Source organism: Anguilla anguilla, chromosome 5 (assembly GCF_013347855.1).
Source record: "Anguilla anguilla isolate fAngAng1 chromosome 5, fAngAng1.pri, whole genome shotgun sequence".
NCBI classification, from domain to species: Eukaryota; Metazoa; Chordata; class Actinopteri; order Anguilliformes; family Anguillidae; genus Anguilla; species Anguilla anguilla.
Genome location: NC_049205.1, coordinates 56,654,037 through 56,677,261, shown reverse-complemented (window position 1 = coordinate 56,677,261; position 23,225 = coordinate 56,654,037). Strand labels below are relative to the sequence as shown.

Below are 23,225 nucleotides of genomic sequence, written 5' to 3'. Positions count from 1 at the left end.
AGGTTAAGCACCTTGCCCAAGGGTACAATGGCAGTGGTCCCCCAGAGAATCAAAACTACAACCTTGAATTGTAAGCCCAGGTGCCTAACTGTGCTTCATGTTTAACCCCGGAGAAGCACTGAGAAAGCCCCTCATTTATAATACTGCTGAATTCCAAATAAAAGAACAAGATGAAGAACACCAGGTAAGACAATAATCAAAGAACAAATAGTTAAAACATTTGTTAAAAAATAAAATTAAAAAAACCATTAAAGCAAAACTTAATTAAAAGAATTGCAATCAAAATCAACAAGATTCAATATTAGTTTTTGGAAGTGTCTTAAAAGCAGTAAGGAGTCCAATTTAACATTTTGTTTTTGCAAATTGTTCCAAATGTGAGGGGTCCTAGGACAGACTTTGTCTTGGGGATCTGGGGACCTTTAGTGCATTAAGTCACCCCTCTTTCTGTTGCCAGGTTAGCTTTAACAGTAGAGACGGTCTCCTCCCTAACTAATGTCATGTTTTCCTGGAATGCAGCGCATTCCCTCATTAACTGCCTTCCCAAACGACGCAGTGCACTCGTTTGGTAGCTCCCTGAAAAACAGGCTGCTTGCTGGCTTCAGCCTCCCACTATGCAAATTGCTGCATTTTTTCCAGTCTCGTTCGGGCAGCTAAAATAAACCTTGGTGGCCTCCTACAGTTCCGCACCAAATAATGCATCTCTTTTCCAGGAAAAGGATCTGAGTGGGTCAGCAACTTACAACTCGATGAAGTGGCCCGTGGCACTTGGCACGGTTTTCCTAGAGTCTGGATGGAGTCTCATTTAATTAAGTTCATTTCTGCCTCGTAATGATATTTGGTATCCACTGAGTAGATTCTGTGACTAATCCGAAAACATTACGATCCTAAACTTTATTTGCAATGGCATTTATGCAAAGGCTCTCGCTCCTTAGAAGCACAACCGTCTGGACAGTGCTGTGTTTCATTGTTAATTGGGCTGTAGCCCAATGTGCAGCACATTGGGCTACAGCCACTGTATGAAATGTGCTATATAAATAAAGATTGATTGATTGATGTTGTAACCTAACATAATAACGAGAATGGGCCAGTCAGCCCAACATGCTCGCACTTTTTCTGTGTTCCTAGTGCTTGGTTTCCTACAAGCTAGATAGTATCTGGATCAATACTATCTGTATCAAGCCTGGTCTTGAAAACCCCCAGAGTTTATGTCCCTCGTACATGACCTGGCAGGCAACTCCACTCAGTGACTACTCTCTATGTGAAAAAAATACTTCATAACATCTGTGTGCAATTTACATTTAGCTAATTTCCATTTATCATCTCATCCTACTGACAGAACTCAGCCTGAAGAATCTCTAATGTAGTTTAATTTGTTAATCCCTTTTATGAATTTAAAAGCCTAAATCAAATCACCCCTAAGTTTCATTTTACTCAGCTTGAAAAGATTAAGCATCTTAAGTCTTTCCTCATAACTTTTATCATTCATACCAGGAACCAATTTAGTTGCCCTTCTTTTAACCTTTTCTAGATCCTCTATATCTTTTTTGTAGTACTATTCCCAGAACTGACAAAGGTATTGTATAAGATAAGTATAACTTCCTTGGATTAATACTCAATACATTTGGCTATATATCCCAGCACCCTGTTGGCCTTTTTTTTTTTTACTGCTACAGCACAGTGCCTAGAACCTGAAAGACTTTGATCAACTATTACTCCAAAGTCTTTTTCAAACTGAGCTCATTCCAATTTTGTTCCTCTCGTAAAGCAGTCCTGCCTTAAGTTTTTATTTCCCACATGTAAAACTTTACATTTAGCTATTCTGGATTTCATTTGCCAGGTTTCCACCCACCTTGGGATTTTGTTAAAATCTACTTGGATTACTTTAAAAGATTCTAAACTGCTAGCTAAACCTCCCAGTTTTGTATCGTCTGCAAATTTAATGAATGGACTTTCAATGTCCCCCGTCAAGGTCATTTATATAAATGTCCTCATTTATATAAATGAGGAAGAGCAGTAGTCCCAGCAGCAATCCATGTGGAACTCCCTTCCCACAGTACCCTGTTCAGATAAGATCCCTTCGACAACTACTCTTTATGCTCTACCCAGTAGCCAGTGCTGAACCCACTCTGAAATACCACCTATAATTCCTACTGTCTTCATTTTGACAGTGAGTCTCTCATGTGGTACCTTATCAAATGCTTTTTGGAAATCTAAATATATAATATCATAAGCCCTGCTACAATCAAAACACTTGGTAGCTTCCCCAAAGTATGCCAAATGATTTGTCAGGCACGACTTTCCCTCGCAAAATACATGCTGGCTATCCCTTAGGGTGTTGTTATTTTCAAGAAACAATTCTAACTTGTCTCTAATGATTGATTCCAGTATTTTACATGTGATTCATGTTAAAATGACAGGCCTGTAGTTCCCTGGATCAGTACGAAAACCTTTCTTATATATTGGTATTATATTACCTTGCTTCTGCTAATCCAGCAGTTGTTTCCATCTTTTTTGCCAGGGCCGACAAAACGAGACCTAGTACCGAATTTTTACCACCAGATGGAGCCAATACGTATAACAACATCGCCATCTACTAAAACGGAATATTTTCATTTATCATCGCATGTATTGAATTGAAACAGCATTCGCCAGCAGGACCTATGGGCGTAAAGCAGGAACTATAATCGCCCTTTATTCTTAAATGTCAAAAAAGGCAAATTACTGCAATACTTTTTAAAACGTTTACAATTATATTAGAAAATGGCACTTACAACACAACCTTTTTAATTCGTACATTATAACAATTTAAAGCAATATATTGTCCCACACCATTACGCGGAACGTAGAGGCATTTTAACCAAGAAACAACATAGCACTGATTGAGGAGACACACCCAAATCGGCGCGCCCCAATTAACTGTACGAACCGATTCCCCTTATCAGCGCCAGGCGTCCTCACTGTTCCCTGACAGTGGAGGCTCCATGTGGCTACATCCACGGTGGCTCCTCCGGATGATGACATCATTTTCAGAGAGGTGACGCCTTCTGAGATGTCTATTTCGTTGCCTTATCAAAATATTAAATCTATCGGAGTAATCTGCCCGTATTCACTAACATAACGTAATAAAATGTAACCCATGTGATAAATAATATTTAATGATATGGAAAATGTAGGGAGTGGCCGAGTTTGATGGTCTTGCAGTGCATTCTAACCGGGGTCCTTAATGCGCCCAGGTGATGCCTCTCTTTGTGGCTACAGTAACAAGATGGCTCCCGTGCTGGAGAAGAAGCTCCTGGGCGCAGCCGGGGCTGGCGACACCCTAGAAAATAGTAATGAGGATGAAGAAGGACAGAACTTGTGGCAAGTACCAGTAATCCCCACTAATACTGTATTTTTGTTAAGTACAGCGTGGCAATCCTGCTTTGTCATTCCGGGAGTCTTGGGGCATCCTATTTCTCAAACCGGCCGGGGATGTCTTCCAAACTGTATCGCCAGTGGACGTTAACTAGCTAGCTGTCAGTAGACAAAGGTTTCTTTCTAACCGAGCCTCTAAAGAGGAATACAGCAACGACGCACAGGGTCTCGGGCTGCAAATCCATGGCGAATACTGTGAGATATTAGCTGGGTATATAGCTTACTTTGCAATGTCCGTAGCTAGTGTATAACCTAGCATGCTAGCAGTTAGAAATCCAGGTTTTCTTCCCATCGGTCGAACTGGCTAGCTGGGCTGGTCCCTGCCAACAAAGCACGGGCCTGAAGATCAGTCAAATAATAAAATGTGTAACGTTTCTTTATATTCCAACACTTGTTCATTTTTCACATTGAGGATATCTTGGTACAGGCACACGAGGATGCCGGTCGCTAGCAAGCTAATGTTATTGTTTTGGCGTACGCTGCCAAGCATATTCTTTGCTGTCTTTTTAGCTAACGTTAGCGTTAGGTGGCTAATGTAAGTTAGCTAGCTCGCTGTCAAAAAGCAATGTCTAGCGAGCACTTGAAAAGAAAAGCCCGGTGTTATTGTGTACTTGAACAATACTGTCTTAATGTTGTAAAATGTAAAAAATAGTTTTAGAATATATATTTATTTTTGCTTGCTTTGCTGGTGGATTAATTCTGCGGAGTCATGTGAACGGAGAATCAATGTCAGGCTATCTATTATTAATGCAGTCTCGCTGTTACTTTAGGTCCTCTATTCTAAGCGAAGTTTCCACCCGGTCCAGTTCCAAATTACCATCTGGGAAAAATATTTTGGTTTTCGGTAAGTGTGAAGTCCAACCACCGGAATCTTAAACGTCTTGTCATCTCACTGTAATGCTTTGTATCAAATGGCATGTCCGTAAGCCATTGCGATTACATAAAAACTGGCGTTATATCATCAGTCCTAAAATACTCATTCATTACAGCACGGTATCAGTTACTTAGTCCATTGGCCTGACTGATGATTCCTGTCTGCACTATGTGTATTTATATGTAGGCCTACACACACGTATATCAATTATATTTCAAATTATATGTATATATATATATTGCAGATAGCAGGAAATGTCACATTTGCAAATCAAAATAAATATATATCTTTTTACCTTTTAGCTACCCCTTGTGTCTTATGACTGGGGAGAAATATACACTGCCAATACTTCACACACTGTTAGAAAGTATTTTTAAAAACCTCAGACCAGTGGACTAATGTGTTTATTGGCTTCTGGAAACAGATATGTTTTTAAATGGTAAAAAGCAGAAAATAGGGTACTGTAATAGTGCTGAACATTATCCTGTTCCTGGCTTTGTTATTCCTGTTAACACTACTTGCTATATGTAGCCCGATGATAGCCGTTTGACTTTTATTTCAGAAATGTTTATTCTCCCCTGTGCACTTTGTATTGCTTGTACATAAACGCAGCGAGTACCAGCTACTGTTCACTGGCGAAGTAATGAACAGTTTTATTCCGATTCCCTTTTTGCCTTGCCCACATTAACTCATGAGTCCAAACCCAGGTTGGGCCCCTGCGTATTTTGTTTTAAATGAACAACGCACAGCACATAGTGGATGTGTGATTTGGGAGACCCATGCTTGTGACCAGTGGCTTGAGGCCTTTCCTCGTTGTCAGTGTGGAGGCTCCTTCAGCGCAGTATTCGTGCTCCCCACAGGCGAGGATGGCTCAGGAAAGACGACGATCATGGCGAAGCTCCAAGGAGCGGAACACAATAAGAAAGGGCGGGGCTTGGAGTACCAGTACCTGAACGTTCACGACGAAGACCGAGATGGTACGTTAAGGCGTCTTTTTTCCAGTTTGTTTGAGAGGGGGGAAAAAATTAGCTGTGGTGCAAAAGCTAAGTGGAACAAGTAAGTTGGTTTTCTGGTTTGATTTTCTAAATGGCTTGTCGGCCCATAACTTTATTAAAGTGTCCCACAGAAGAGAAATTCTCAAGCTGTCAATGGTGAGTCAGTCCGTGGTGTGGGAGGGTTAAGGGAACCCGAATCCTTTTACCTTCCAGCCGATGGAAAATTCCACTCCCTTTCACAGATGTGATGCTGTTGATTTTCAAAGCTGTGTGTGAATTTTACCTGCCGAGTCATCCGCAGGTTTGACTGCGAAGGTCTCTTCTAGAGACTAGCTGAAATTTCACATCTCGCTGAGCTGGCTCGGGTCCAAGGACCTGTTTACATACATGGGTGTTCACCGGCAAAGACCTGTCAAGGATGAGTTCCAGCGAGGCGTCAACCCAGCAGTCCATAGCAGCTGACTGGCTAGTGTTTTGTATGCATTTTAAATTTGCTTGCCCCAAATAACGATCTGTTTCCCCCCCCCCGTAGACCTGACGCGCTGCAGCGTGTGGATCCTGGACGGGGACCTGTACCACAAGGGCCTGCTGAAGTTCGCCGTGTCGGCCGAGTCGCTGCAGGACACGCTGGCGGTGTTCGTGGCGGACATGTCGCGGCCCTGGACCATCATGGAGTCGCTGCGGAAGTGGGCGGGCGTGCTGCGCGACCACGTGGACCGGCTGAAGGTCCCGCCGGAGGAGATGAGGGCCATGGAGCAGAAGAGTGAGTTTTTGGGGCGCTCGACGACCCCCCCCCCCGCGCGGCTGTCCGCGCTCCAGCCCGCTCTGGGGCCCGGTGTTGTCCTCCATGGCCTGACTTACTCACACGGCTTAGTGGGAGTAGAATAGCTGGCTGGTGTGAGCTGCTATTTGATTTTGGTGCCTTAGAGAGGTGGCTGGCTGAAGACCGGGCAGTCTATCACTTTCATGGCAGGACAGTGAAGCGGAAGTCAAGCGGTTTCCTCATTAGAAGTGTGAAGAGATTTCACAGGCCTGCAAGCCAAATCAAGGTCTGGCAATGCCTGGTGCGCTTTAATGACTCAGGCTGTATGCATAACGGTATAGCGCTAAATGGACCGCGTCATGTTGAGCATCACTGAGCATCATTGGTCTGTTGTTGCATCTTGTGATACTTCACCAGGAAGGACCAGGCGAGTGCCTGCCAAGAAATTTGGCTCTTGAGCTGGGATGTTCAGAGTTCACTGATTGGGTGTGAGTTCCAGGGGCAAGCAGTCTGGTATACATGCAAGAGGTCCAGGGTCCTGCTTTCTGTAACGTGCACCTACAGGTGGAACCAGGCCCTTTTGTTCTTCATGGTGACTTGTCGGCCATCACCGTGGAAACCTTTGAGGGGCGTGGCCGGCTAGACAGCAGATCTGGAGTCTGTGCAGTCTGACTTCACTCTAGTGTTTCTTTTGCGCCTCTACATCATGAAACCTATGCACTTGTTGTACGTCGCTCTGGATAAGAGCGTCTGCTAAATGCCTATAATGTAATGTAATGTAATGTAATGATGTCATTAGGTGCAGTGGAGGGGAATAGAAAATGGGAAGTCACACAGCACAAGCCTTCCGCCGTCCATGTTGTGCCGTGTAAGAGAGAGAGCGAGATTATTTAAACTGTTCTTAGCTGGGAGGTCAGTACAGAGTACAGCGGAATTCTCTGGAATGTTCTGCTCTAAATGTCTTATTGTTTCTTTTCTAGATTTTGAAAATAACAGGCCTGACTTATGAACTGGCTGTTTGTGCTTTGGCTTTGCATGCTCAGTCTCCCCCCCGAGGTGCTCAGAGAAAAAGGCCAACCAAAAATACCTTCTGAAGAGTCCCAGGAGTTGGGAGTGTTGTGATAAAGCAAGTCAAGGTTGTGCGTGTGCCTGACCCCAGGACATGTGTCAGTTTGAAAGTGCGAGGAATGAACTTGGAAAATCATTCAAAGCTTTGTTTAAATTTAACTTTCAAAGTTAGTTCCGTACAAGGATTTGGACGCAGTTGATTTCGCGGTGGCTTACTGTTTAAAAGGGTTTTAATTATTGAAGCGGAAGTGCAGTGCAAGTTCACTGCGCACAAGGGGTTAATGCCCACAGTCCTGGTGAGAAACTTGACCCCTGTGCAAGAAAGAGGAAGGGGAAGTTCTCTGTCGACTGCTCAGTGTTTCTGTTTTTTCACTGCGTTGCTGTGGTTTCACATTCAAAAATACCAGCAGTGGTTTTTTTTTTTTTTAGCCTTTTAAGCTTTTGAAATCGAGGCCAGGCGACACCCTTCACGCTGGGCCAGATGTTCGCCAGCTCACTGAAATACGCTAAACTGGACCGAGCCTGCGTAATCGGTGTGCAGCAGTATTCCTCCACAAAGTTTAAATCCATAGTCGAGTGGACCACAGCACACACTATGTCTCACTCCGCTAAAAAAACACGCCCTCTTTATAAAAGAGTCCCGATTTCTCAGCGTAGTGACCAAAGGTTCCCTGGCGGTTATCTGTAGGAGTATAGATATATACAGCAAGCCTCGCGGAACGTTTGGCAAACTGTCGAAGATAGTGCAAGCCCCACCTACTACTGTGAAATTACTTGCGGTTTAACTTCTGCTTGCACCCAGAGACAGCTTTTTACATAGATAGAGGTCCATTTTTCCTCGCATTGTAGGCCTAATCAAGGACAGTATTGAAATATCATTCAAATGGGCAGTGGATTAAGGCATTCCGGTTTCTCCCAGAAGCAGTTAGCGTTAAGTTAGCGTTGTGTGAAAGAAGCCCATGAGTGGCTTCCAGTCAGTACAGAACCGCGTCCGGGAAGACCCGCAATGGCCGAAGCTGCTGTGGGTGAGCGCGCTATTTCTGTCCCTGGCTTTGAGCCCTTTGAGCTACAAGGGGCTGACAGGAAGTTACATCACACTCCATTAAGTCTTACAGGACGTTGCATGGCCGATGCTCTGGGCACTGGGAGTGCTGCGTCAGTGTCGTCCTCGCTGAAACCAGACCGGCCAATTGGAGTGATCTCCTGCTACGTCAGCACGGGCATGCGTCTGGCTGAGCAAATATAGACGAGGCTTTAAGTGTGATTCAGGGCTCTAAGTTACAGTATTCACTCTGTACTGGGGGGGGGGGGGGGGTTGCAGAAATGTCCTTGTGTCACATTTATACCCCATTTGTACAGGAAGTCTTTTGAGGTGAAGTGCTGCCTCCCTGCTTTTTGGGGACTAGCCAACATCCTTGGTTCAGCTGTATATTATCTGTATATTACATAAAGGGTGTAATTATTAATGTATTAATAAGGAGTAATTGATCTTCTAATGCGGTGGTTGAATGGACAGTTCTTGAGAGATGAGAATTGGCTTTATTGTAGTCCTGGCTGGCTTAAATGTATGCTGTGTTCACTACACAGTGATGTATGCGTAAAGATGACAACTTTATATACTATTATCTTGTGACATGGCTGTCGACCGGCCATATGAGTGACAGGGATCTCACGGGGAGTTCTTACCAAAATCGACTTTAAAGTACAGAGAGCAGTGTGACCGTACAAACCTTGCCTTATAACCATGGCTATCGTGTAAATGAACTGAACATTACTGTAGTAATAATCTACATGGAAGTGAATGCACTGTGATGTGTTTAGGCACCACCTATGTTTGCACAGCAGTAGCAGTAGGTGGATGGAAACTAACTGTGGCAGTGCAGGTCCTGTTGAGCCGTTCCGGATGACAGACGGTAGACAGTTCCATGGAAAATGGATACCGTCTTGTGACCAGACTGTTGCCCAATCCCGTTGTGGTCAAATGAAGTCCTTTGTTTATTGTGCTACAGAAAGCGGAGTTCAGTGTAAGCTACCTGGATCGTCCCATTGCATCCATACAAATTTAGGACATCACTGAAACTATTCTTTTTAGGATAAAATCCTATTTTGTTAAATGCGCATGTTGTTCCTTATTTTTAATGCGATAGTATGCAGATTGTATGTATGATTGAAAATAAAATAATAAATCTATATAATTTTTGATTTAGTTTATATGCATATGGATTTTTTCTTTTAACACTGATGGGTTATTGATTAACCTCCTGACTTCATTGTGGGCAATAACACAGGAGTAATTATGGTGACAGATTCACATTTGGATTTCCCCGTTTGCATCAGCAGCTCCTGTAACAAAGCGAAAGTTTTATGAAATATCAGGCCAGGACGTCCCATGTGTGTGCAACAAGCTCACAATGAAGCCAGAAACAAAGCCATGTGACTCTGCCACCGGCCGTGCAGATAAAGGACAGCGCTGTTTTCGGCAGGGAGGTGGCATCTTCCTGCAGGGCCTGGTGGTCACGCTCATCAGTCTCATATAAGGCCTTATTGAGTGTTTAATGACTGTGGGGGCATCACACTTAACACTCAAGAGCTTTGTGCCTCCAAACGAAATAAAAAAGCAACTCGAGCATTATTTTCCTTTTTCATTCTCATGCGTGGATTCTGAATGGCCCGGTTCCTCCCAAAATGGGCCTACTTGGGTTTTAACTGTGGTGCCTGTCAAAGGGTAAAGGCTGTTGCCATGGAAAGGAACTTTGAGTGAAGTTACAGGAGGTAGAAATGAAAGGGAGGTCCTCAGAGTTGAGCTGGGCCTCAGACGGGTCTGATCTTGGGAAGGGAAGCTGTACGGGTCACATGACCTGGGCTGTGCGATCTGATCATACTCAGTTGTCTGATTGCACAGAAATGTATCTGGCATTTTAAAGCGGCTCCGTTTCACATAGCCACAAACGTGAAAGCCGGATACATCGACACAAAACATGACTGTGTTACTTCCACGTGCCTGTCTCCATGATTCAACCCCTCCCTTCACCGTCAAATTGAAATCACATCATTGGACCTTGCATTCATGATTTAAATGGATTCTGAGATAAGAGCGCTTGAATCATATGCGTCTGTACCGCAGGACTCCATATTGCCTCTGTGATGTCATAAGCTGAAACTCATTATGTAACACACTCGAGGTGTCATTGGTGATATTATTCTCTTCTTTGTCTTACCGCACTTCCTTTGAAATATCTGCCAGACTCCCCCACAATCTTAGAGCACACTTTAAGGAGTCTGAATAGCTCTGATTTGAGTCATTCTGTGAGGCTATTATACCAGCCAGTGTCTACATGATGCAGTATGCACTCAATTGCAGAGCTGTAAAACACTGTCAGAATTTGCCTGCTTGCTCCAAAGGATCTTAATATTCAAAGAAAGACTTGATCCATGGAGTATTTATTTGGGCAAACCTATTGGTACATTAAGAGCCATTTGAAGGTGAACCTGCTTGCTTCTGTCATCTGAACTGTTGAGTGGCCTGGAATATTAATTTTTTTAAATAAATAGCCATTTGACTTTGCATTGTGGAGATCTACCACCCTGTAGGTTTTCACATCAACACCAATGTGGCACACTCTATTCTTCTATTTAGCAGCTCACCAAGATCTCTAGTTGCTGAATGAGGTGTGCTTTGTTAGGGTTGGAGTGAAAACCTACAGGACAGTAGATCTCCTGGAGCAGGGTTGGGCAGCCCTGGCCTAGTTTATCTCTTATAACAGCTCCACAGTCCCCCCTGTGGTGTAGGCTGGTATCGCCTGGTGTAGTACCACAGATGTGCTCAGATGGTGTTTATATCAGAGGGGCTGGTGTTTCAGGGGAAGCGTGCCTCACTGAGAGACAGAATGGTGCACCAGTGACCCTCCTGGACATCCTTACAGCATTCCTCAGGTTTCACAGGAAGTGCAGCCCTCCCGTTCCCATGGATACTGGGCTGTGGTGACATACTTTGTGGCTGCTGCCTGGGAAGAGGTGAGCTGCCGCGGCGCAGTCTGAACACCCAATCCCGTCGTGCTGCGCTGTCACCAAAGCCTTTATTTGGCGTAGGCCCACTGCCCCTGAGTGCTGACTCTGGATCAGTTTCAGCTGGTTTTATGCAATCTTAGGCCCAGGACTAAGGTTGGGTGAGCTGGTCTTGGATCGGTGATTTTGTTTTTTGCCTGGAGGTCAGAATGTGCCTTCCTGGTTTATTGGGGCTTTGTGTGGACTAGCACAGCAATATAAAGCTGGTATCATGCTCCAATTATAGCCTGGCCAATGGCTGCATTGGAATGCTGGGTTGAAGCATGCTATTTGCTGGCACTTCTCAGCCCCCCTGGGGCCTGGTACCTGGTGCCCAGTGCGGTCACAGCTCCCATAGGCTACAGCTTGGAGACAGTTGACCGTCTTATTTTTGATTGGATAGCAGAGGAGCAGGTTCACCTAGCGACAGAGGTTCTACTGCTTGTTCCCAAATCACCCATCGACCAGAGCTCTGTGAGCGTGCAGTGAATCAGGGCAAGCCAAGGCAACCCATCCAGCCCCTGCCGTTTGTGTGCTGCACACACACACACTTGCACATTTCCTCCTCCTGGCTCGTACACACACGCCCTTCTGGCTATGAATATCTGACGGGCGATTGGCCGAGCTCGCCGTCCTCCCGCCCGTCCACCCGCTTTTGTGACTCTCGCCACGGCGACTGCGGCGCCTTGGACAAACCTGTTTTTTTTGCGGCGGCGAATGTTCGCCGGCCGGAGGAAAGCGGGCGGTGACTCACGCGTGTGTCATTTCAAACGCGGAGAAAAGACCTCAAGGCCGCTGGCTTATTGTGCCGTATGAGAAGCGGTGCTTTCCCTGTGAGAGTCTACAAGAGCCGATTTGCCACCCTTATGCCGGTTAGCAAGTGATATCAGCACTTATCTGTCACTGTGATGTGTGGGAATGGTTGTTTTTGCCAGGGGTCTGGTCACCTGCACTTTAATTATATGGATGCAACCGCCAAACAATCTTCTGAAAGTAAGGTTACAGAATATGTTTGCAAAGCTGTGGTACCAGGAGAAAGTGCTTTTTTGCTGTTTGTGCATTCTTCCATATCTATAAATCTGAAAGTGAATTCCCAGACTCTGATCTGCTATGCACACACTTGTGCAATAAAATGGTTATGTTCATAACATATTTTATGGTGTAGAGTAAAGCAATGTCAGCATATTGCTGCTATGACAGTGTCTCATTGGCTGGAAATTTGCTTTCCGTGAAGGAATTTGTCAGATTCACTTAGAGTGTTTTTATAGGCTCATGCTGACATAATGATTAAGTGTTTTGCCTGTGCATGCCTGTGATCATACCCTGACATTTACCTTTCCCCAAAACAGCGCAGGCTTTGATCTGAAGCCACAAATTACCTGCTTCTCTTTCAGTAGTCGGCAATTTATTATGTGAACGACTTGTTTCGTACACAGTAATTCTGTCTGTCACTGTCAAAAGGCTGCCTGCTAGCTTTAGGGCTAGGTGCTGGCGTGTCGTTCATTTACCACCTCTATGCTAATCTGAGCTACAGCAGGTTCTGTGTAATCAGGAGCTTTGATCCCACTGCTTACTGCTACCTGTCTTAGGAATGACTTCATCAATGAGCTCTGTCAATCCCTTATAACTACACTATGTAAGAACACTCCTAGGTATTCTGCAGCTGGTTCTGATCCTGATTGGATCCAACATACTCCTGTTAAGTGCGTACTCTGGTTAAGTGCATACTCTGGTTACGTGAATACTCTGGTTAAATGTTTAATGCCAGAACACCTTTATTCCTTTACTTAACACAGGCTGCAGGCTCACTGATTGGCTGTGATGGTACTGATGTGTGGCCCCCCCCCCTTCTCTCTGGTTCCCCTGTAGTGGTGAAGGACTTCCAGGAGTACACGGAGCCGGAGGAGGCGACGCAGGGCTCTCCCCAGAGACGGGGGCCTCCCGGTGGGGCGGAGGACGAGGAGGTGGTGCTGCCGCTGGGGGAGAACGTACTCACACACAACCTGGGCATTCCAGTGCTAATAGTTTGCACAAAGGTGAGCGGCACGCGTGCACGCACACACACACACACACACACACACACACACACGTACAGTATATACACACAGGTACACACAGGTACTCTCTTTCAGACAGTCTCACACACACACACACACACGGCCTTTGCTTTCAGCCAATCCTTCCCTTATAAAGATGACCGAGGCAGTGCAGTGTATTTTCATGTTTTCTAATTGACTTTTTCAGTGGCTTTTTACTGCACATAGAGTAGAATGGAGAGCCATATGTCCCAGTGTGGAGCTGAATCCACTGAGCTCCCTGCAAAAACCACAAAATAAGTCTGTCTTAAGTATTTTGTAAATATTTAGAATTATTTTATTTCTATTTTTTTTTTTTTTTGCCAAATAAGACTAAAAGGATTGTCATTGAGGAGAGACAGTTTGACACATTTCAATATTTGCTAATGTGGCTAGACTGTTTCACATGTCAAGCAAAAAGTAACCTAAAACAAGCTGATATTTAAAAAAAACTAGATTCACTACAGGAAGTCTCCACAGGACTGAAACGCTCAAGACAGACTTTCTCTGCAGAGCTGTGGGTGTAGCAGGTGGATGATTCACCTGTGCGGCTGGGTTAGAAAGGGGTGGGGATGTTGATTAAAAATGGGCGTGTGCTGTCACACTCACACTGGTGAGGATTTTCACGGGCGAGGGCGTGGGAAGGGTGAGCACAGGTGACAGAACAGGACAGAGCTGACTCCTGTGCTCTCCCTGCGACGGTGGGCCTGTGCGTGCTCCACAGGAGCCTCCCGCCGCTCAGGCCTCTGCTGCACGCGCTCACCGTTCCCACCGTGTGGAGAGTGTGTTTCTGTGGGAGAGAGTGGGACTGCGTTTCCTGAGAGAGAGAGAGAGAGAGAGAGGGTCAGGGGGTGAGAGGGAGAGGGAGAGGGAGAGGGAGAGAACCTGGTGCAGGGGTGGTGAGAGAGGAAGACTACGTGTGAGACCCTGTAAAAGCGTGTGTGTGTGTGTGTTTTCCTGTGCTGCTGTAATGAGCTGCTCCTCTCCCCCGGTCAGTGTGACGCAGTCAGCGTGCTGGAGAAGGAGCACGACTACAGGGAGGAGCACTTCGACTTCATCCAGTCACACATCCGCCGATTCTGCTTACAGTGTATCCTTCACTTCAGCGCTCTGAAAAGAGCACTTCACTTCAACCCCCCCACACCTTACAGAACATCTCTCTCTGACCAGCGTCTGCCCCCCCCCCCCCTCAGGACAGCTCTGTCTGACTAGCTACTGCAGCCCCCCCCCAAAAGAACAGCTCTCTCTGACCGGCGTTTGCCCCCCACACCTTACAGAACAGCTCTGTCTGACCAGCTACTGCCCCACCAACCCCAATAACCCCCCCCCCTCAGCAGCTCTCTCTAACCTGCCACTGCCTTACCAACCCCCCCCCCCCCCCCCCCCCCCCCCCCCCGTTTAGCTCTCTCTGACTGGGCACACCCTGTCCCATTGCTGCCCTTGACCCCCTCTCAGATGGAGCTGCCTTGATCTACACCTCGGTGAAAGAGGAGAAGAACCTGGACCTCCTGTACAAATACATGGTGCACAAACTGTACGACTTCCAGCTCACCACCCCGGCCTTAGTGGTGGAGAAGGATGCGGTCTTCATGTAAGCGATCCTGCAGCCGGTCCCTGAGGTTACTGTGAATGTGGGCCATCATTCAACGTCAATCAAGTTCTTTATTAATGTAACTTAAATGAACAGATGGGGTCACTGTAAAAAATTTTTAAAGATGGCTACAAAGCTGCCCATAGAATAGCTAGCCTGTAGGACTTTTTCATTACTTTTTTTATTTACATTTTGTTTTGTTTTTTATTTCTGTTTGTGAATTTATATTTATGACATACAGTATTACTGATTTTTAAAATAAATTTTATTTGCCATAGTCCATCCGGTTGGGACAACGATAAAAAGATCGGGATCCTGCACGAAAACTTCTCGACGGTTAAGCCAGAGGATCCCTTCGAAGACTTCATCACGAAGCCTCCCGTTCGGAAGGTGAGGGAGAAGGATATGGACAATCCTGTCCGTACTGCACCTGGTAATGCACAGCTACAGACACCACCTCATACTGCTCCTCATACCACTCTATCTAACCCCCCCCCCCTCTCTCTGCCTGGCAGCTGGTCCATGATAAAGAGGTGAACGCGGAGGACGAGCAGGTGTTCCTCATGAAACAGCAGGTGAGCGCAGAGTCACCTGACTCCCAGCGCCCGGTCCCCTCGCGCACGGACACGCCTTCAGACGGCATGCCGCTCCCCTCGCCGCCTGTCAGGAACTCAAGGAATTTTTCGCTAAGCTAGATTAAAAAAGGGACTTTTGAGGGACTAGCTGAGGAATGTGTTCTTAGTGCAGTGGTACACGCCAATGCGTGACAGGACCACTGCTCGTTTTGGCAGAGACTCCCATGTCAATAGCGTCCCGGTCAGTAGCGCCCCCTCTGGTCGATTGCGTGCTTGCGATCTGCCTGGGCCTGCTGTGCAGTTCGTGCTCTGCACCGCTGCTGGATCGCGGAGTGAACGGAAGTGGAAATCCTGCTGTGTGCCTTTCAGAAGGCGTACAGGCTAGTGTACGCTCTCTCCAATCGAGGGTCTTACAGCAGTGGAACAGGCTTATAGATACGACTGGCATTCATAACTGGAGGATTAAAAACTACTGGAGTATAAAAAGTTACTAGAAAACCCTCCACAGGCATCACAAGAAAGGTTTCTTGGTTCCCTGCCCTACGTGTAGAAGCTTGAACAGCAAAGAGCAGCAGCTACATTTTTATAAGTTCCTCCAGGACCTCAGAAGCCCGTTTCTATCAGACGTGCTCGCATGGGGCAGCCAGTGAAGTCGTTTCGGTGCTCCCCCTAATTGGCCAGAGAGCCTCGCTTCAGACGTTTTGTGGGCCTCTTGCCTCGGGGGGTTCGCTGAGTCGATTTTGGCTTTTCGCGTTTGAGGGTTTGGCTGCTCCCAGCAGACCCATCCCTGAGGCGAGGCCGCTGTCTCAAACGCTCCTGCTGTGAGGGCCTGGGACTGCTAGCCTGTGTGTGTGTGTGTGTGTGTGTGTGCGCCTGCGGTCGAACAGTAACTACGCTGCTGTGCTGCTAATGGTGGCCACCGCAGACACGTCCAGGTGATGCAACGTGTGTGATTGGACTACATGTCCCACCGTCCTCTGGTCTAAATGACGTGCTGGTCATTACTCACTAAGAAGCGGGTGTGGCTGTTCTCTCTTATCTCTGATGTTAGTGTACTCTGTATGAGCTGGTTTGATTGATGTTGGATACTTTGGTTTGTGTTGAGAACTTTGCATTATTTGTCACCAGATTTTGAGAGTTGTAAAGGATTCTGGTCATGTTTACTCTGATGCAGTGCATTTTAAGTTAGAAATTTTTCATACCTAGAATGGAGATAACATTCAGAAACCAAGATGAAACAAGATAATTGAAAACAACACTCTCTTGCCCCTATCTTTCATGGATTCAGCCTGCAAAAAAATGACTTTTGTAAGGCAGACTTTTTGCATGTAAAAGCAACGCTGCCTGAGATTGCTCATTATCTCTCTTCTCTTCCCTTCTCTAGTCGTTGTTGTCGAAGCAGCCTGCCACCCCCACAAGAGCAGCGGTAAGTTTAATCCCTGTGATGCTGGAGCCACAGGGTAGGCTCACCTTGAGGGGCTTCAGCCTTTACATTGAATAGCCTAACGAATAAAGACATGTTCGTGTTCTTACCGTCTTTCTTTATTCTCGTACCATTTCTTCACCTTACTTTCATATGGAGCACAAGCTCTTATCCTGAGCGACGTAAACAGAGCGCTTGAATGCATTCAGCTAAGGGCAGCGGTTCTGCAGGAAGTGATAGTTTACACTGCAGAGTGTAACGAGCAGAGCTTGGATGCCTGACGCCATGGCTAAAGCAGCGGTCTTAAAACCCTACCGCAGGGCTGGTCTCCCTTCTTTTTTCAGTGTAGCTCGTTAGCTTTTAATATGGAGCTCTGCTATTTCCTCAGTTGACATCACGCTGCCACATTTGAATACCAGTAAAAATTCCTGGTGAATTGGGCTCCGGTTTTGGCTATTTATAGAGTAATGAGACCAAGGCCTCTCTGTGCCGCTGGCGTAGGAGATCAGTATATATGCTTATATGGACCCCAGCGAATTACATTGGAGTCATAATGGCTTCTTATGCGAACGTCTAATTTTACAGTGTAATTATGAGAAGAGCTGCAGGCAGCCGGTTGCCCCTGGAAACGGCACCAATAATGCTGAGTGTGTGTAAATGTCTGGGATTATTAATCGTTTTTAGCGGGCCTCTGGACTGTGCGTGCGTGAAGATAATGCCTCCAGCGCACACTGCGTGTCTGCGGCTGTGTGTGTGTGTGTGTGTGTGAGAGAGAGTGTGCACGCGCATGTGTGCGTGAGTGGACGGGTGGGGTGGTGTGCGTCTCTGCGTGTGTGTATGCTTGTGCATGTGTGTGTGTCTGTGTGTATATGTGTGTGCGTGCGCATGCGTGCATGTGTATGTGTGTGCGCGTGCGTGCGAGTGTATATGTGTGCGTGCGTGTGTGTGCGTGTGTATGCGTGCGAGTGTACATGTGTATATGTGTGCATGTGTGTGCGTATGTGTGTGCGTGTGTGTATATTGGGTGTGTTCTAACTCTCGCCCGTGCCCGTTCCTCAGGAGTCTCCCGCTCGGACTGCGTCGGGATCCCCCCGGCCCGCGGGGCGCAGCGGCCCCGCCAACGTCGCCAGCGTCTCGCCCATGACTGCGGTCAAGAAGCCGGACCCCAACATGAAGGGTCAGTCGGCTCACTCACCCACATTACACACACTGGGAAAACCAAAGGGCCAGCTCTGTGCCGTCGGAGTTCACAAACCAGCATCAGCTGCTGCTCACGTGGGCACCTTGGCCAGTCGCACAGGGAGGGTTTGTGAGAAGCTGCTGTTATTCGAGCGGAAGCGTTTTGGGTGTCAAGTGTGCTTGCCTGTGCAAACATCGCCACCCTGTGGAACCCGTTGAAACAGTTCCCAGAACAATAGATTCCACAGTACCGCCTCCACCAGGCCTGTTTGCAGAAAAAATATTGACACGTTCTCCATCATTAAGCCCAGCGTGCGAGCTGGCTGCGGACCAGCGTGAGTAGCTGTGCATTGTGGGGAATGCCCCCCCCCCCCTCCTCCAAAAAAGAAAATGAAAAACCTTTTTTATCAGCTTCCCTGTTAATCAGGCAAAAGCTCTTCTCCAGGCCCTACAGATCGGATTGTTGGAAACTGTGCCCCCCCCCCCCCCCCCCCACACAAGCCACTCCATTGCCAAAAGCCCCTCCAGCCATGTTGCAGTCAGATGGTGTGTGTGTGTATGTGCTGGGGGTGTGTTCTACTTCCTGAAGCGAGCCTGTGTGTGTGTGTGTTTGTGTCTCTCAGGGGCCGCGGCAAACGAGGGTGTCCTGGCCAACTTCTTCAACAGCCTGCTGAGTAAAAAGACGGGGGCCCCCGGGAGCCCTGGCACGGGAGGAGGAGGAGGAGGAGGAGGTGGAGGAGGTGGAGGAGGAGGGGTGCAGCAGGGCTCGGCCAAGAAAGCAGGTACGGTCTCCCCCCGGGCCTCGTGCGCGCGGCGCTAGCGATGCTAGCAGTGTTAGCGGTCTGCCGCTCCGGCCTCTGCACCACGCCCTCGTCTGGTTTTAGTGCCACGCTCACCCCAAAGCGAGAGACACCGCCGGAGATCGCCCTTCCCCTCTTATCCAGGAGGGGAAGGGGTCCAGACCCGCCGCGCCCCGGGACCTTCTGAAAAGCTGTGCGCGCGGACCGGTCGTTTAAACGTTTCACTTCCCCAACAGTGACATCATCAGCTGCTGATCCGTGCTCCTCATTTGAATCAGAAGCATTCGGCGCATGTTTATTGTGTTTGTTTTGAGCGTAGCAAAAGTGCTTGCTAATTCATTGTCATGGCTCATGTGTTCATACTGCTTTACTTTACAGGAGGAAAGAACGTGGGCTTGCATGCACACATTTTTAAAATATTTAACCTTTTTAATATTTCATTGTTGTGCATGCCAGCCTTCACCATGCTGCATCACATGTTGCCTGAGCATGTAACAGCACGTGCACAGTTCACGCTAACAGCCAATCATCATGAGTCATGGTGGTTATCAGGTGACCCAAACAGACGCTACAGGAAATTACTCTCTGTCTTTTCATTCTTTTTTTTTAAGGGCAGAAGCCGGTTTTGACTGATGTCCAGGCCGAGCTGGACAGAATGACACGCAAACCAGACTCCGTGGTAACGGACAACAACACATCACTGACGGAGAACGAGGCGTGAACTCATCCACAGCATCGTCCATTGAAACCACAATTAAGAAACCGCACATGGACAAAAATGCAAACAAAAAGCAAAAAAAAGAAAAAAGAAAACGCATATATTTCTGTATATGACCAAATTCCCAATGTGTATATCAGTCGGCAACAGAAAGCGTGAAAGTGTCGAATATGGCCAGCTGCTAACGGGTATTTTCGTGGTGGAAAGGTGACAAAGGATGTTGGAAGAGGAAAGTGAAGGCGTGACTCGATTTTTTGAAAGGCATATCGGATTATGTAATGCGCGTGCACTTCCCGCGAAGTGGCCAAATTCCCTCGTCTCCAAACTAGGTCGGCTTTGAATACATTTTACCCGCTGACTTCATCTTCGAAAGCGCCTTGGCTTCTTGTTTAGCGGTATCGTGGAAGGAAAGCAAACCCCGAGGCGTGCATAATTGATAAAGCAAAAATTCTAAATGTATTCACTCAAAATGAAAAGTACATTGACTTTTTGCTAAAGTATGTAGTATGTAAAAAAAAAAAAAAAAAAAGTTCGATATATGATGCCGTTGTATTTATATATAAATCAAACCTTTTGTTTTCTTTTTTTTTTCTCACTAAAATGTTGTAAAGGAAAATCCGCCTAGCTACTTGACTAATATAAAACTCAATTTATGCCATGACACTAACGTGACAAAAATGCACACGATTTACCGTCAGAATATAAGCATATGCATCGTTCAGAATCTAACGATAAACTGAAGACCGGAGTAGCGAAGGCAGCGTAGATGTAAGTATTCTGTAAATACAAGCAATTAATTGGAAAGAAGAAAAAAAAACATTAGCTTTGGTTGTTTCTGTGTAGAACGCAGTTAATTAATCGTAATTATGAAATATCTCAAATCATTGTCAGGTGGCAAAGTTTAGGTTTGAAGGCTATTATTTCGGATGCGGATGGGGCGGGGTCTAACCTGCTATAACTAAGTGCCTGGCGCAGTGTACTGTTAGTGTCATAGTGGAGGTGCTTGCTTCCGAAACAATGGCACTAGTACAAATGTTTTTTTTTTTTTCCAGCTCTGTTAAACGAATAATTTATATATATTTTTGGTTTTGTACTACAGCTATGTGGTCTTTGTTAAATATTGTTTTTAAGGACATTTTTTCTTTAACTTTGTGGCCTAGATGAAATTGTTCGACTGAGCAGTGGAGAGCATGCCTTCTTTTTCTAAACTAGCGAGGAGTCGCCCAAAAAGTTGTCAAATCTCATGTTTTTAGAAGCTTTGAGAGTGATGAGGGATGGCCCATGTCCTGAGGAAGAGCGCACAAAGCGTGTTCGTCTCAGCATTGCGTGGCCAAATTCAGATCAAGGTAATTATGGTTTTAATGGAGTATCAGTGTATTCCTAAACCTAATCACGATATATATAAAAAAGTAAATTCAATTTTTGATTTGTTCTTCTGCCAGTATCAAATTTTTAAATATGAAACTACGGCACTTGATATTAAACATTCCCTCTTTCCATGCGATTCAGTCATTGGAAAAAAGATTAAATGTTCACAGATTAACTTTGGCACAGTGGGCACACGCCTCTGTCCCCTCAGTTTAAAGTTTTAAAATTTGTCATTTTCTCACTCCTTGTCATCTTTGGACTGTACTCCAGGCTGATCACTGTTCATAAATCTGACCAGTCCAAATCTACAGTTTAACAGTAACGGTCCTGTGTGTCTTAATTTTCATAATGACTACGATATCACATTTTCACTGTGTAAGTTATTGAAATGTGTTAGGGAGTATACAGAAATTCAAAAAGCTGGATTGGATTTGGGATCCATGCACATTATGTTTCCAACATGGTTTGAAATTGCAGGACTTCTAAAATGAATTACCCAAGTAGACATTTCTAATTTAGACATATTGACTTAAGATGTGCTTGAAATGAACCCTCTTACTTCGTCAGTGATTTCCTTCAGGTGAGACTGAACAGTGGTGTTTATAAGATGTAAGTAGTTGAAACGGCAACAAACAAGTTAAAAGAAAATGCAGAGGTTTGGAACCTGGAACCAAAGACGTATAATCGCTGTACTCTCTCTGCGTAGAATAGGCCTAGTCTCTCGTCTGTTCAGCTGGTGAAAATCTCACCTGTTCATACCTTAAGCACCCATCATTCCGAAATAGGTTTAGTGGTTACTGCAGTGGCACGTAGGCATAGTCCGGAAACCTGAGTTGTTTGAATTCTGTATCGTTTTGCTCTTAAGGGAAAACCACATGACCACAATAGGTGCAAAGTCTACTTTGTTGCATGAACTGATTTGTTTGTAAGGGGAAGTAAAAATGAAAAGGAAAAAACCTGTCTGGACCTATAATTCAGCAGTTGCGAAACAGTTTTATATACCACTAAAGCCAGGCACAAATTAGCATCTAAAGGCTGTTGCTTAATTTCAAAGCACAATATTGGAAAGCTAGGAGTATTTACTCATAGTGTTTTAAATTATGCTCTTGTCATGGAACCCAAGATCCACAAAAAAGCAGTGTATGTTGCAGTCTAAATAACCAGAGTCTCTGAAGTTTAACTTTGCCTCTTATCTTGTCTCAGAAATTATTGACCTCTCAAGGAAGCTTTAGTCCATTTTTCTTTTCTTTTTTTTTTTTATTACTGCTTGAAGGTCATGCCGTCCTTTTTTTATAAGTTTGCCATGTTTTACACAAGTGGATGCTCCAGGCAGTGCACCACCGCCGGGTCTGAATTCGACGCACCTCCCGGGTTACTTTTGTCAGCAAGCATTACTACCGGGGCCGGGTGTGTGAGAAGTTCAGCTCGCCTACTTCACCGAGTTATCAGTTTCCTGAATAGTGCTAACTGCAAAACAAAACAAAAATAAATGGTGTGCGGGTCCACCGGGTCTGCCGGAGTTTCATATTTTTCCCCAAGAAAGCGAGGCATTGGATAAAGAATTAAATCTGGCTACCATATAAGGCATCTGTATGTTTGGCAACAACTTCAAATAAAACTACACCCATGCTGCTTGAATTGAAATGTGCACTTCATCTTTTCTTTTTTTTCATTGATTGGGTTTGGTTGTTTTAAGTGTACTGAACAACAGGCTTTGTAAAGACTTTAATTTCAGTTGACTACACTTTGCTGCAAAATCATAAGTGCATATATGCATACTGCTTTGTAACAAAAAAAAAGAAAGAAACTTGGAGAAAAAAATAAAGCTTTAGCTTACAGTCCTTTTGTACAAGATTTGAATATCTTTTTTGACTGCATTTAGGCTATGTACTGAGTATATCCGAATGGGTCCGATTGTGAGCCTTTAACCTGATGCGTTTTGCTGTCATGCGGAATCTTGCTTTTACAGCCGGCGAAGATAAGGACACGCGCCTTCTCAGTCCTGGCTTCAATAAAAATGAATCAAGACTACAGATTTCCGTTGTCTGTCCTCATTATTTTGACAATTTGTATTTGGTTTTCCGACTTGTGGTGAGCTATTTGGTTTGCTAGTGCATTTTCTCCTAACAGTAGGATAGGTGATGAGCACGTTCTCCCCTGTTCATGGTACCCATTTAAGCATACCATACTCGTGAAGAATACACTTTTTAAAATACAAACATATCCGTAGCCAACGTGTTATTGGGCAGGGATAATTCTGCGTTTTCAAGAGGCTGATTTTACAAAGAAGCTGACTTGCACCTTTAGGAAAGTGAAAGGGTTCCAATCGTGTGACACT

General features: G+C 45.6%; 1 protein-coding gene across 2 annotated transcripts; it reads left to right on the top strand.

Moving 5' to 3' along the window:
• Positions 1 to 3,214: 3,214 nt before the first annotated feature.
• LOC118227769 (cytoplasmic dynein 1 light intermediate chain 2-like) lies at positions 3,215 to 22,922 on the top strand. 2 transcript variants are annotated; one of them, XM_035418633.1, is made up of 13 exons: positions 3,215 to 3,360; positions 4,185 to 4,258; positions 5,149 to 5,265; positions 5,816 to 6,046; positions 13,028 to 13,194; positions 14,230 to 14,323; positions 14,689 to 14,824; positions 15,103 to 15,214; positions 15,340 to 15,399; positions 16,784 to 16,825; positions 17,882 to 17,999; positions 18,625 to 18,783; positions 19,418 to 22,922. In XM_035418633.1, exons 1-13 carry the CDS (start codon positions 3,224 to 3,226, stop codon positions 19,432 to 19,434), a joined length of 1,464 nt encoding a protein of 487 aa, XP_035274524.1. In that variant the 5' UTR covers positions 3,215 to 3,223; the 3' UTR covers positions 19,435 to 22,922. The 2 variants fall into 2 exon arrangements, with proteins under 2 accessions (XP_035274524.1, XP_035274523.1); XM_035418632.1 differs by having other exon boundaries at positions 19,413 to 22,922.
• Positions 22,923 to 23,225: the final 303 nt, after the last annotated feature.

What these genes read in the sequence shown, in the direction of transcription:
- LOC118227769 (XM_035418632.1), top strand. Translation starts at nt 3,224, where the DNA reads ATGCGCCCAGGTGATGCCTCTCTTTGTGGCTACAGTAACAAGATGGCT. An exon ending in GAGGGCCATGGAGCAGAAGA is followed by an intron (nt 6,047 to 13,027) that starts GTGAGTTTTTGG and finishes GTTCCCCTGTAG; the next exon opens with TGGTGAAGGACTTCCAGGAG. An exon ending in TGTTCCTCATGAAACAGCAG is followed by an intron (nt 15,400 to 16,783) that starts GTGAGCGCAGAG and finishes TCCCTTCTCTAG; the next exon opens with TCGTTGTTGTCGAAGCAGCC.